The 15,564-nt window shown below is 40.7% G+C and overlaps 1 protein-coding gene across 1 annotated transcript in view; it reads left to right on the forward strand.

Annotated features, from left to right (window-relative positions):
* Window positions 1-15,564, forward strand: part of pth1r (parathyroid hormone 1 receptor) — a 41,090-nt gene that overhangs the window by 11,900 nt on the left and 13,626 nt on the right. Inside the window, exon 2 of the mRNA XM_061693825.1 lies at window positions 11,868-11,973. Coding sequence (XP_061549809.1) covers window positions 11,868-11,973 — 106 coding nt within the window. The remainder of the gene's footprint in view (window positions 1-11,867; window positions 11,974-15,564) is intronic.

Below are 15,564 nucleotides of genomic sequence, written 5' to 3' on the forward strand. Positions count from 1 at the left end.
AATTGAACAGGATTATTCTGCCATTGTGCCTAATTAGTCTGCAGTGTTTAATTGCAACAAATGAACTGTCGGGTTGTGCTGAGGACAGTGCCTGATTGCATTCACCTTGTGGAGTCACACGATCAATTCTATTAGGATTTGACTACGTTTGACTATGAGGAAAATGAACCTTTTTTTTTTGGGTGGTTGGGGGGGGGGCACAAATTAGGACATTTTTCCACAGCTGAAAACAGATTCCGACTGTCTTAAGAAATGGGACATACTTTCATCAAAATACCCCAAGGATCAAGAATTACAGCCTCTCAAAACAATCCCGTTTTTCTGAAAGGGGCTGTCCTGTTTCATGAACAAAGAATCCTAAATATGTGTAAAAAAAACAACTTAACTTTTGATTAGCAAAATGTCTCAGTTGAATTAAGTGACCCATATATTAACACTTAATGCGCCAGTGTGTTAAAGCAGAAGTAAGTGCTGATGATTCGCAACTCCGGCATCTTTCTCAACTTAACACAGTGGTTTCTGAATGAGTTTCTGAAGGCTCACCCCCAAACACCCTGCAGACACCTCATTACAATGTTGACACTGAGATCAAGATCTTTTTTCTGTCTTTCCTCTTTTATTAGCCGCGCAAGCAAAGAAACATGTCAAAGCAGCGTGGATGCTCACTCGAATGAGGGCACAGGGAGAGAACAATGTCCATCTCAGCCCAAATTCATCATTCATTGATGAGACCTTTTTCTTTTTTGAAGCAATTACCCTGGGAGAGCTTTCAGGTATCTTGGAGCGACCTGTTTTTCCATGCAGCTCTGTGTATTTTGGTGAAAGTGTCATTGAAAAATGCATGGGTCCATTAGGAAAATCCCCACTGTCTATCTTGATAAATATTGTAGCTCCCCACATACTCTGACCTCACAACCAGGTCAAGGCGGTTGAAAGTAATTAGATTGACCTACCGATTTGTCATCAGCATTAGAATAATCATAATAATAATAATAATAATAATAATTGAAAAAGCCACACTGAAGCAGTAGGTCTGTGCCTCACTCTTAGTCCTCTAAGTAGTCAACATCTGCAGGTGCAGAGCTCCACGTCTGAGCTGTTACTCACGCATGACATCCCCACTTCCTGTTGCGCTGAGGCGGATCCCTCCGCCGCATCCCTCGCGACTCTTTAAGGACAAATTGGTTCTATGAAGCACGACGGAGCCGTGTACACGCTATCGAGTAAAAGACTATTTGCAGCAAGGTCTCAGAAGACTCCATCCATACATCCATTTTCTGTACTTTTTATTCTCGGTAGGGTCATGGGTAAGATGGAGCCCATCCCAGCAGACTTTGAACTGGTCACCAGACAATAAGTACGGAGTATAATATGAAATAGGAGATGTTCTTTTTGTCAGGAGTAACCCAGTGAGCTCCCGTTTTCCAGGGGATCCTACACGTTCCGAGGTCACAAATCCAAAGAAGACGCTAACAAAAACAAGAAAATAATACAAAAGTGATAATAGAAAAACACAACAAGAACACTAAGTAAAAATAACAACAACAAAATTGCTTGAATGCAGAAACAGAAAGCATTATGGACAATGACAGTTATTGTACTTTAAAAGGTATAAAGGTCTTGTACGGAGGTTACCGTATTTTTCGGACTGTAAGTCGCAGTTTTTTTCATAGTTTGCCCGGGGGTGCGACTTATACTCGGGAGCGACTTATATGTGAAATTATTAACACATTATTATATAATTTCACCTGCTATTTTCACACTGACGACCGCAAGAGGGCGCTCGAGGCCTGACGAAAGCGACGGAGAAGAGGAATCGGCGCATCGGCTCCCTCCGGAGTTGGCGGAGTTGTTTAGAAGTGACACCGAGATTTCATTGGATTTCGTCAGTTGGAGTGACACTGATGGTTTGCTAAACGTGTTAGCATGTTCTTTATGCTATAGTTATCTGAATAACTGTTAATATGTTACATTAACATACCAGGCACGTTCTCTGTTCGTTGTTTTTGCGTCATGTAACGTTAGCTGAATGTGTTACGTTAGCATACCGTACACCTATTCACCCTGTTGTTCTCTGTTCTACTTTTAAATTAAATTGTTTGCTCTTGGTTTTGGATTTTTTTTTGAGCCGCTTCTCCTCACAAAGGTCGCGGGCGCGCTGGAGCCTATCCCAGCTGTCATCGGGCAGGAGGCGGGGTACGCCCTGAACTGGTTGGCAGCCAATCGCAGGGCACAAAGAAACAAACAACCATTCGCACTCACACCTACGGGCAATTTAGAGTCTCCAATTCATGCATGTTTTTGGGATGTGGGAGGAAACCGGAGTGCCCGGAGAAAACCCACGCAGGCACGGGGAGAACATGCAAACTCCACACAGTCGGGGCCGGGGATTGAACCCGGGTCCTCAGAGCTGTGAGGCTGACGCTCTAACCAGTCGTCCACCGTGCCGCCTAAATAATAATAATAATAATAATAATAATAATAATAATAATAATAATAATAATAATAATAATAATAATAATAATAATAATAATAATAATAATAATAATAATAATAATAATAATAATAATTGGTAAATGTGCACTATAATATGAAATCATTAATATATATATATTTTTTGAAATGGTCAAATTAGTCCCAAAGCCACATAGCAGAGTTTCTTATTCTGAGACAATACACGCACACACACACGCACGCACACACACACCCCGGTCACTGTAGAGCACCCCTATTACGGGAATACACTCGAATGTTTGTTTAATGTACGTTTTGGTCTTTTGCCATTCTTTACACCATAGGCTAACATTGGCTTACTTGTTGTGGGCATGTGTTCACCACGGGGTCTCGTTGGGGCTTTTGGACTTTCCAGGATGGTTTTTTTTTTTCATTTCTCCACAAAATAAGGAGCAAAGTTCTAGCTGCGCTCAATCTTGTTTTTAACGTCCAGTGGGCTATCTGAGAAGAGAAAGTGAGGGGGGGGGGGGGGAGACAACATGAATATGTTACTTTAGACGCATGGCAGCACTTGAACTGTTTCAGCGGATGAGGTTCCGGGATATTATGAAGCATGTGAGTCAGTGCCACTCCTCTTATACGCTGCAATTTTCATTTGACGACAAAAACCGCAAGCCGCAAAAAAGACTGGTTCGCCTTTGGAAACGCTCGCAGACCACATTCTGACTTAAAGCGGCGTTTAGCTCCTAATTATACCCTCTGCCGCTCGCCAGACTGAACGTGGTCGCAGATGGAAACAATGTGTGTGCACCAAGCCGCTGCAGCAGGGGCGCTTTGTCGAATTAAAAAGCACAAAAAATAAAATCAAAAAAGGAAAACCCGAAGAACAATTCCAATGTTATATAAGTGATTTAATACAAGAAAGTATGGGTCAAGCTTTGGGAATTTAAAAGCTACCGATGGTTACGTAATGGACCTGCTCACATTGGAGCCACGCACGAGGTCACAGTAATAATAATGTAAATTTAGTCATGGATGAGTGATTATGCACATATACCTGGATTATGAAGATTATCGCCTATAAATATCAGAGTTTACAAGCAGCAGGAGCTTTTTTTTTCTTCGTGTCTAGATGTAATAAATGGCGTCGTAGAGTTAGCATTAACTGTACATCATGCACGGCAAGGCGCTAATCCTCCAAGCTAAAAATAAAACATGAGACTATGTTCATATTATTACAAAAAGTATGTTAGTTTTAGACATATTCTCAGTTTTGTATGTTTGGAAAATGTGTTCATAGCTCAAATCATCTGTCACCATTGAAATGAATCAAAATTACATTCATCTGTATTAGTATTCATGCTCGCATTCCACCGATGGACACATTAGTGTTGGATGAACTTAAAATGGATGTTTTTGGAATGTGGGAGGAAAACGGAGTAACAAGAGAAAACGCACGCAAGCACAGGGAGAACGTGCAAACTGGAGATTTGAGCCCAAAACCTCGCTAACGACTCGGCCACCATGCTGCATTTGCGTCTTTCCCATTTTTGAAAATCTCCAAAATGATTGGCCTGTACTTGAACTTGTGACGAAAAACAGATTGGTTTCATTATCAAACAATTATGACTTCGTGCATATTTCTTGTTTTGTTTTGACCCTTTTGGGGGTTTTGTTTCATGCTCGCTGATGAAAATGGAGCGTGCAAGCGCCAGCCTTTGCCTTTCATATCCACTGGGGGTAAGTTCAGGAAATGACTTTGGTCAACCATAAGTTGTTCATATATGTATTCCAAATGCACAGCCGTCCCCAATCAGGAATTGTGGCGTCCTCACGTTTCCCCTTTTTGAATGGAAGATTTTCTTGCCTTGCGTTATGAGTTGCACTGGGTTTGTTTGCGAAAATAATTTCAGCGTTCCGTTACCAAATGATCCACCTTCGGTGCCTCCCGGCCAGGATGGCGTGTCTAGTATACAGTAGTAATACTCACAGGTCCTAAATACACTTCTCTCAATATTGGTCTTATGGAGCGCTGCCGTTTAAGTCATCAAGCCACAGTTTGCGCACGCAGAGAAATAGAAACTTGCGGTTTGTTCAAGTGGAGTTTGTATTCTCGCGAGCGGCTGATGAAAAAACATGTATTTGCACGGCGCATTTTCATTTTGGCCCGCTGTGAAATGTACAGAAAGAATGCTGTGTTTTGAAATGAAATACTGTAAATAAGAATGTGGATGTTTCTCCCCCCGCGAGTGGCCGTGTTGACTCTGGCGGTTTGGACGCTAGCCACTGGAGGAGGAAGACTTAGCAGAAAATAATCAGGCCCCTCGTTCATTACCCAGCATCCTGTTCTCCAAATGCTACATGATATGCCGTTGTGCGCAGCAGTTTTAACTCACAGCTCAGAGTGCGCAGTGTGCAGTAAGTAAGTCAGAAATGTCTTAAAGGATAGATAAATAGACATATTCAGCTCAGCCAATCAGACGGATAGACAGTCTATTTAGCGCAACCAATCAGAGGATGGAAAAATGCCGTCATCACTCAGTCTTCGCGAAGGTGCACAGCGGTGAATCTAAAATCTGATTTTGAATTTGTATAATTTTCACTGAAGGTTTTATACAGAGGAACATCTTTCAAGTTATTCTAAGTTGAAGTTGATTTATTTTGGACTAATATCATATCCTGTCTAATTCAATTCACGTAAAGTTTCACCTGTTCGCCCTGTGATTGAGTTCACCACCCCAGATGGAGTCTCAAATGAACCTAACATGCATGTTTTTGAAACGTTGAGGAAGACGTACTGCACCTGTGTTTTTTCCTGTCCTTTCTCCGCCGGGTGGTGCAGCGGTGCCCATTTTTATGGAAAAATGCTATGAAACGGAACGAAGAATATGTACCTTAACATGCTTGCGTATATCACTGTGGAGCGGCCACATTTCAGTTTACTGGAACACTAACACGGCATCTCCACTCCACACTATGTAAGATCATCTTCGATACTACACAGGGAAGTCAACAAGGACTCCGCACTTTCATTCATCTGAGAAACTGTTAACATGCATCAGCGGGTGCTGCTGTTTTGGTGAGCAGCAGAGTTCAAATGAGCTCAGTTGTTAATGTCTGTCTGAACTGCAGCTGTCAGTGACTTGAGGTCGTATATTTTTGGCTTCTACCTCGATATTGCTGGACCCGACCAAGTAACAGAACCCCAGCGCTTCTGTTGCAAATGTTCATTTCATCCAAGCTGATGACTAATTTCCCTGGGTGGCAAATTACACACCCGCTGAGCTGTTGCATTGTAAAGGTGAAGTGCGTCATGAGGAAATCCATAGCAATGATAAATGCGCACGTGCTCAGAACATAAGCGCTCATTTGGTTCCATTCGAAATCTAACAAAGGAATCAATGCAATAACCAACTTTTGAATCAGAACACTTTGCCTCCATTGAAGTATGGCAGTATTTTCCTACCGGTGAAAATTAAAACCATGTCCCGTGGGCACTCTTGTGGAATATTCTGTATTGACTCACCTGAGCACAGTCAACAGGTAGCATCTATCCTTGTTCAACTGCGGTTGAATGTTATTCCGCACGCGGTTATTTACAGTGGGAAGCCATGAGCGTCTGCCTCCTGTGTAGCGTATTCAGCGGCGGCGGCAGACTGGACATCTTTATTTCCAGGCCCAAAATAGCGAGGACGGCGGCTCGACGTATTGTGGTTTTTGTGCGCTGCGGAGGCCTCATGAAATTACCGGCGGGGTTTCACGTGTGTTTGGTTGCATTGGAATCACTTCTCAGGTACTAACCCTTCAAATTCCTTTTTAGAGCAACAGTAATAGTATCTGTCCTCAAGCCTGAGTTTTCTGCATCCCTCAAAACTAAATGAGAAAAAGAATGTATAGAACTCTAATGGCACAGTTGGAAGGTTAGGTTTCATTTTGGTGCAATATTACCACGTGAATGGTAAATGGACTGCACTTATATAGCGCTTTATCTACATCATCACAGTGCCCAAAGCACTTTACAAAGCCTCACATTCACCCATTCGGACACCAATGGGCGGCTGCTGCCACGCAAGGCGCTGCCAGGCCCACTGGGAGCAATTAGGGTTCGGTGTCTCGCCCAACGACACTTCGACCGGCGACCCTTCGGTCACTGGACGACCCGTTCTACCAACTGAGCCACAGCCACGTGCTGGATTTACACTGCAGTTTCAAATGACCAATTCCGATGTAATGCCCGCATTAATAATCGCATATTTTTGGCACTGGTAGTGTCGTGGTACATGCTGCTGCCTTTCATGCAGACGGTTTGGTTCCCGGTCAGTGCACCAATTCCCAGTCAATGCCAGTCCTAAGAACGAATAAAGATTGTGTATTTGAAAATGAAAAATGAAAAAAAGAAGAAAAATTAAACAGCCAACATTGACTGTAAATAACTCTCCAAGTCAGTAACAGCAGGGAAGTAAACAATAATATGTAAATACGTTAATAATACAAATATTTAAAAATGCATTCCAATTGATTTAAATGAGTATAACCTCCACATCACTGACCACCGTCTTGAATTGTTTTGCTTATTTAATGATGGACACACCTCTAATGTAGCATGTTTGAAACATATTTGTTGGTCTACAACAAAAGCATAGAGTATATGCTTTTGTTGTAGAATAAATTTACAGTGGGTGTTTTTTTTAATGTGTTTTATATGTGTTGTTCAAGCAGATGCAGTTGTGTAAACATCACCAATTAGTGTATTTTGATGACTCGGGAAAGGTGTCAATTCTGGTCTTGTTGGATCTCACTGCGGCTTTTGATATGGTAGCTCATAATATACTGCAGAACAGAATGGAAACGTGGGTAGGACTAAATGGTTCAGGTCCTACCTGGAGGAAAGCAGTTATTTTGTAACCAATGGAAGTGTTCAATCTCATCGAATGGCAATGACCTATGGAGCCCCTCAAGGGTCAGTTCTTGGACCCCTCATGTTCAGCTTGTATATGCTACCCTTGGGTCAAATTCTTCAGAACTTTAATTTTGACTATCACAGGTATGCAGATGACACACAGTTATATCTAGCAGTGTCTTCACATGTCTACACTTCAATTGAGGTGTTGTGTCACTGTCTAAAACAGATAAATAACTGGATGAGCCTACATTTTCTTCAATTAAACTACAACAAAACAGACAATTGTTTTGGGCAATAAAGAAAAGAGAATTGTTGTTAGTAAATACCTGGAGTCACTCTTTTTAAAAACCAAAGCCCAAGTCCGAAACCTTGGTGTACTGATAGATTCCGACTTGACTTTCAACAGTCATACAAATCAATTACTAAAACTGCCTTCTACCATCTGAAGAACATATCCAGACTGAAGGCTTGCATGTGCCAAGCAGACCAGGAGAAGCTCATCCATGCTTTTATCTCAAATAGATTTGACTATTGTAATGGTCTTCTGACTGGACACCCTAAAATGAGCATTCAACAGCTGCAGTTCTGACCAGAACAAAGAGGTCAGAGCATATTATTCCAATTCTAAAGTCTTTGCACTGGCTCCCAGTCAGCTTCAGAATAGATTTTAAAGTTATGCTACTGGTCTATAAATCACAAAATCGTTTTGGTCCAGAATACATGAAAGAAATGCTAATGGGATATAAACCCAGTAGGGCTCTGAGATGGACAGACTCGGGTCAAATAGTGGAACACAGAGTCCAAAGCAAACATGGTGAAGCAGCGTTTAGCTATTATGCTGCACACAAATGGAATAAGTTGCCAACAGAAGTGACATCAGCCCCAATTTTCTCATGCGTTTTAGAGCATTCCCACTTTTAAATATTATTTCTTGCACTGTACGTTGTTAGAATTGAACTGTTATTTTATTTTTTTTCTCTTTGTTTTAAATGTTTATAAGCTGTTTTTTTTTCTTTGTTTTTAAATGCTTTTAATCATGTAAAGCAGATTGAGTTACCTTGTGGATGAAATGCACTATATAAATACATTTGCTTTAATTTTGCTTTATTGCTTTATTCGTGAGGCGAAATATTATGGTTTGGCTGTACAAATGCACAATTTTTAATTCTCATTTGTTTTATGCGTCAGTTTTACAGTCATCTCGTACTTGGAGTAAAAAATTAAAAAAAATGTCAAATTTTATACAAAGAGCTGTGTGAGCAAGTGTCTTTGATTCCTAAAAGTGATGTTTTACAATAGTCCCCCATTTCATGACAGCAAGAGAGTAAGAACAGGCACAAAGGAATACGTCAGCGTTTATAGAGCTTCAATCTTATGTTTTTCATGTCCCTTCTTCTTGTCACGCTGCGTTAGAATTGACTGGTTGCTCTTGGCCTAAAAACAAATCCTGGGGACAAAATGTGAGCTTTTCAAGGGATCCATTAGAGACAACATATTTCCTCTGTGAGAAAACCACACCTGGAGCTGCTGCGTCACTCTCAAACTTGACGTGAAAATAAAATCTCTGCTTTTTTGTCCCATGTCGTATGTGATTAAAAGTCACATCCACCTGTGGATATGACCGCAGGAGGAAAAGCCTGAACGGATCTTTCATATATATTTTTCTCTTGGATGAAAGAGAAGACAGAAATACAAAAATACAGCTTTACTCTTTGCATGGGATTTGACCAAGCACATAAGTGGTCAAATTTTGATTTAATTGTACCTTTTGTCCAGGCCACCCTGTTGCACTCCTTTATAGTATACGTAAGTTCATGAGAGAAACACCCCGTAACGTTCACTCGCTGCTATTTAACGATAGCGCAAAAAAGGAGCTAATGCACCATCAGACCCAGCAGATGGTGCCTAGGAAGATGTGCTTCTCTGACTTTGTCATAATCTGATTTAATCAAACAGAATCGTTTTATACCCCCAACCACTAGCATATTCAACAGTCACATAACGTTGCTGTGCCATGAGTGATGAAATAAATAAAATAATGAGCTAAAAGTTAAATTGGGAGAAATGAATCTGAATGCACTTACCTTCGTGGCTGATGTTAGATATATTTCTATGCTGCCGCTGACAGGACACTAGGACACACACACACTGGTTTTTGTTTGTTAAAACTGACCACACTATGTTATGAAGACACACACATGCAACACAGACATACTGATAACATTCAGGCTGAGAGCAGGCGAGAAGTGGTTTGATAAGGAGCCACTGAAGGAACGGACATCTGTTATCTGAAAAGTGGGGCCACTCGGCTTCCGGATACCATGAGAGAAAAAAAAACAAGAAGAAGGAATTGTATCCAGGATTTGTTCCTTACGAGGCCGGCTGGGCAACTCCCGGGCCTCGCCGAATTCCTTCCACTGACCAGTTCCTTGTGCATCGAAGCATTACAGCGAGCCAAAACAGGCTCAACTCAAATTTATCAAACCTGTTTTCACTGTGTTTTAAAAAAAACAAAAACAAAAAAAAAACATCCAAACTTTCAATCTTGAGGCTACATAATGCAGCACGCCAGAGTTTTACAAGACTTCTCAGACAGTTGAGCATTCAAGAGAGTAAATAGATTTGTTTTCCAGCCATTTTCAACACTTTAAATTGGTTAATAATAAAAATACAAGCCCAATTCCAATGAAGTTGGGACATTGTGTTAAACATAAATAAAAACAGAATACAATGATTTGCAAATCATGTTCAACCTTTATTTAATTGAATACACTACAAAGACAAGACATTTAACGTCCAAACTGATCAAATTGGTTGTTTTAGCAAATAATCATAAACTTAGAATTTTACGGCTGCAACACATTCCAAAAAAGCTGGGACAGTGTCAGGTTTACCACTGTGTTACATCACCTTTTCTTTTAACAACATTCAATAAACGTTTGGGAACTGAGGACACTAATTGTTGAAGCTTTGTCGGTGGAATTCTTTCCCATTCTTGCTTGATGTACAGCTTCAGCTGTTCAACAGTCCGGGGTCTCCGTTGTCGTATTTTACGCTTCATAATGCGCCACACATCAATGGGAGACAGGTCTAGACCGCAGGCAGACCAGTCTAGTACCCGCACTCTTTTACTACGATGCCACGCTGTTGTAACACATGCAGAATGTGGTTTGGCATTGTCTTGCTGAAATAATGGCCGTCCATGAAAAAGATGTTGCTTGGATGGCAGCATATGTTTCTCCAAAACCTGTATGTGCCTTTCAGCTTCAATGGTGCCTTCACAGATGTGTAAATTACACATGTCATTGGCACTAACACAGCCCCATACCATCACAGATGCTGGCTTTTGAACTTTGGGTCCATAACAGTCCGGATGGTTCTTTTCCTCTTTGGCCCGGAGGACACGACGTCCAATTTCAACAACAATTTGAAATGTGGACTCGTCGGACCGCAGAACACTTTCCCACTTTACATCAGTCCATCTGAGCTTGGGCCCAGAGAAGCCAGCGGCGTTTCTGGGTGTTGTTGATAAATGGCTTTTGCTTTGCATAGTAGAGTTTCAAGTTGCACTTACGGATGTAGCGCCAAACTGTATTTACTGACATTGGTTTTCTAAAGTGTTCCTGAACCCATGTGGTGATATCCTTTACACATTGATGTTGGTTTTTGATGCTGCGCCGCCTGAGGGATCGAAGGTCACGGGCATTCAATGTTGGTTTTCGGCCTTGCCGCTTACATGGAGTGATTTCTCCAGATGCTCTGAAACCTTTGATGATTATATGGACCGTAGATGACGAAATCCCTAAATTCCTTGCAGTTGTACGTTGAGGAACATTGTCCTTAAACTGTTGGACTATTTTCTCACGCACTTGTTCACAAAGAGGTGAACCTCGCCCCATCTTTGCTTGTGAATGACTGAGCAATTCAGGGAATCTCCTTTTATACCCAATAATGGCACCCACCGGTTCCCAATGAGCCTGTTCACCTGTGGGATGTTCCAAACAGGTGTTTGATGAGCATTCCTCAACTTTCTCAGGCTTTTTTTGGCCACCTGTCCCAGCTTTTTTGGAACGTGTTGCAGCCATAAAATTATAAGTTAATGATTATTTGCTAAAAACAATAACGTTTAGCATTTTGAACATTAAATATCTTGTCTTTGTCGTGTATTCAAATAAATATAGGTTGAAAATGATTTGCAAATCATTGTATTCTGTTTTTAACACAACGTCTCAACTTCATTGGAATTGGGGTTGTAAAAGACGACGTGGGGACAGACCAATTGTATTGATTTGTGAAAAAATATGAAATTGACCATATTTGTACATATGAGGTTTCTGCTTGACTGCAACGACATGTGAGATGTAAGAATGTATAGAAATCAATCCATGATTGTGTAAATCATACATCACACTGCCTGTAAACGCTACTACCTGTTAAAGCTCTAATGTGCCAATTTAGGCGTGTGGTTCTTTACTTCCCATGATTTTTCTCCATGTTTTTTCCCATGCAGGCCCATGCCGATGATGTACTCACCAAAGAGGAGCAGATAGCGCTGCTGTTCAAAGCCAAGCGCAAATGTGAAAGCCTCATCAAGTCGTGGCAAGGCAAGCTTCCAGGTGAGAACCAAAGCCGTGTTCGCGTTTACTTAAGAGAAACGAGTTTGCATTCTTGAGCCCACATTCCTAAAAATAATTTTCCTTAACAAAACTGCACTTAATCAGATGATAAATAACACAGGGGTTGTCTATATTGGGCTGTCTATAGTTCGTTTTGTTAAAAAACATTTTATGTTCAAGTGTAGAGTTTCTTCTTGTTTCCCTTAAAAAAAAAAACACACACACAGTAACAATAATTGATGTAACCCTAATTATATGTTTTCACCCCAAATAAACCAAAGGCCTTTCCGAACTGGAACCCAATCCCTTGACCCCAAAAGATCCATGACCATCTTAGATATTGTTTCGCCAGGACCTGTCCATTTACCTTGACTTTCGTATGATTAATTTTAATATTGCATTTCCTAACAGTATGCCAAAAGTCAGGGTTTGGTCCGTGGCTTCGTTTTCAGGTCACGGTTCGGTTCACATTGGGTACTCTAAGCCAAACAATAAACAGTTTATCTTTTGTAAACAGATTTAAAATGAAACATAAAAATTGAAAACCACTAGCAGTAAATACAGCAAAAAAAATCATTTCTTTTTAGGAAAGTGCAACGTCAACTTTGTCTTACTTTTAGAAAACGAAACACGCAGAGACACGTGCCAAAGTAACAAATATTACATTGATTTGTTTATGCTGCACAGATTTTCATATTTGCATGGTTCTATTTCAAATGGGTTTTACATACTGCCAAAAGCATATCGCTAGCCAAGATGTCCGCTGGCCAGAGGCCGAGCTGCAGTTTGTTTGTTTATGGAATAGACGTGTGGCTAGAGCGCGAGGTAATTACACTTCCTACCCCTTTCCTAATATTTCCGTGTGAGAACTTGGTACGTCTTTATACCATTCTGAATGTTCAATCTTCCTGCTTGGATCTGAAATTTCCATTTTCCCGAACTCGTCTCGGCGAACTGAGACGTGTTTTTACATTTGCTGAACGTCAGGATGCACTACAGTTGGTATGTTCCAGATACACTGCGAAAATCTAATATTGTTCAACATGATCCAGTCATGAATTGGAGAAATGATATAGCGGGTGTCAAAGGAGAACAATACTTATAAGGATGATAACGTTATATACCCAAGGCCGCCTGGGTCAATCAAATCAACAGGAGTCCTCTGATAACGACCGGGAAGGTCAGGAATAAATTAGAAAGACATCCATCATGTCTTAATCTATCCGTCCATCTGTACAAATATATCAAGTGCTTAACATATTTTATGAGACCACCTGCCGCAGAGAGCATCTCGCATCATCAAGTTCTTTAATGCGGACTCTTTCCATTTCAGGCCTTTATTACACTTTATTACGCAATCGATTCCACTTCGTCACCGTTGATTGCGTTTCCGTGAGAGTGAATTCATGCGGCTCTTTTGACTCTGAAAACTTTCTGTCACAGACCGCTGCCAGGCTGAACGACATAGACGTGTTGGGTTTTTTCTCGGGGGGGGGGGGCTTCAATTCACTGTGAATTGAAGCGAAAGGGATTGAAAGACGGGTAAAGACGGACAGTATCTGACATGTAGGAAGTGTGTCGCAGGGGGTTTTGGATGTAGAAATCAATAAATAGCCGTGTTCACTGGGGATCAGTGGGAGCCAAAAGCAGCGGTACGGGGATGGCTTTATAGTGCTTCAAATCAATAGCGTATTAATCAAAAGATGCAATGCCAAAACTCTTTTGCATGTGCTAAATGTTGATTTGTCGCATCACTGGTTAATTAAAATGATACTTGTTACCTACAGTGTGAAAACATCTGGAGTGAATCTTTTTTTTTAATCCCCCGTAATTGCCTCAGATAGCTACAGTGTGTGATGTGTATTTTGTTGTGGTTGTGTTTGTTGTTGATTTTTTTTCCTTTGTCGTCAATCCAATCTTTTTGAATTAATGCTGCGTTGGGAAATATCACACTTGTTGTGTACGATGTTCGACCTCACGATGCTCCGGTAAAAAGAAAACAAAAAGTCATGGCTAACGACCATGATAAGTACTTGCTTTGTTTGTAATAATTCTAACGATAATCGTGATCATTATGATAATGTAAGCCCCACCCCCCCGCCAAAAAAAAAAAAAAAAAAAAAAGAAAGAAACTGCTGCTTTAGCTGCTGGAAATGTATATTACAGTAATCAAAGTAATTACCATCGGCTGTCATATTTATAGCGCATGTTTCAGAATAAAAGTACATTTTACCAAATAACTGAAAATACGGAGATGATATAGCCATATATATACATTAAACACACCGATTTCCATGTCAAACCGGTTGTGTCAAATGGTGGAATTTAATAAAGCCCAAAAACCTTTTTGTCATTCGTTTCTGTGGATATAGCCTTTATAGTTCCTTCAAGGTCAGACTTTTTGCTTGTTTGGCGGTAAAACAATTTCCTATCTGGTCTAAACCTCTGTTCTGCTGCTTGCTGTTTAAATTCCGTGGTGTGTATGTATTTTTACTATATATTTTCGACCAACGGCCAAAAAGCTTGGCAACTGAAAGCAGCCTTAAGCGTAAACTGCTTTTGTGTTTCCTCTGCTTTCCTTGCGGTCCTGCCTGTAGGTGATTATATGTACACTTATGGATGTCTGAGGAACATCGAAATCCATCAGAAAACCCAACCGCATTGTGGTTTTCTCTCCACTTTATTGTTTGGAAGGATATTTGGGATTATCGTTACCAAACCGTTATTATTTGCCATCTTCGTTCCAAGTCAATTGCGGTCGCAGTGATTGACCACATGTAAATGAAACATGGAATTAAAAGTATTTGCTTCCAGGATATGGACACAAAAGCTTTTGTTACTCCCGGTTCAGCAATATCCAAAAATCTCAAATGGGATTGTGAAAATATAACTGCAGGCGCCAAATGGCTCCTATTATAATAATGACATGTTTACTCTCCAAGTGTATTTAAGAGTAACTGCAATGAGGGTGTGCATGTGTGTGTGTGCGTGTGTGTGCTTACATGCATGTGTGTGTGTTGCCTATCTGACCACTAACCCACTTAATCCATCCTGACGGGTCAAGGTTTGATGTCACACTTCTGCAGCACATTTGGATTGTTACCTCATTTATTTGCGAGTCAAAACCAGCAGAGTTTTTTTTTTATTTTTTTTTTAGAATTATTATTTCAGTCCATCACATCACTGAGTTTACTAATTTGACCTGCTTGGAGTATTGTGATCAGACAACACAGGCCTTTTAAAGATGCTGAAGAAAGAAAAAAAATAGTCATACTATGCATGTTTATGTCCGTCACCTTACAACCGCGAAAAAAAGCACGAGTTTTAAATATTCATCCCCATCCCCTTCACCATTACTAACACTGTTATGGCTCCCCCAAAATGGTTTCTATTGTATCATACAGTAATGTCTATGTAATGCGCCTATCGATGCCACAAGATAATGTCAAATCGCTACTTTTGCCGAAATGAAGCTCCTCAAATCACTTCAAGTGTTCCTTGGAACCAAGATGCCACCAGGTGGCGCTTTGGCCTGACCACAAAAACAACCAACAGGGAAGTTTTTCAGCGATTAATGGAGAATATGTGTAA

The sequence above is a fragment of the Phycodurus eques genome, chromosome 13, assembly GCF_024500275.1.
Source record: "Phycodurus eques isolate BA_2022a chromosome 13, UOR_Pequ_1.1, whole genome shotgun sequence".
In the NCBI taxonomy this organism is placed as follows: domain Eukaryota; kingdom Metazoa; phylum Chordata; class Actinopteri; order Syngnathiformes; family Syngnathidae; genus Phycodurus; species Phycodurus eques.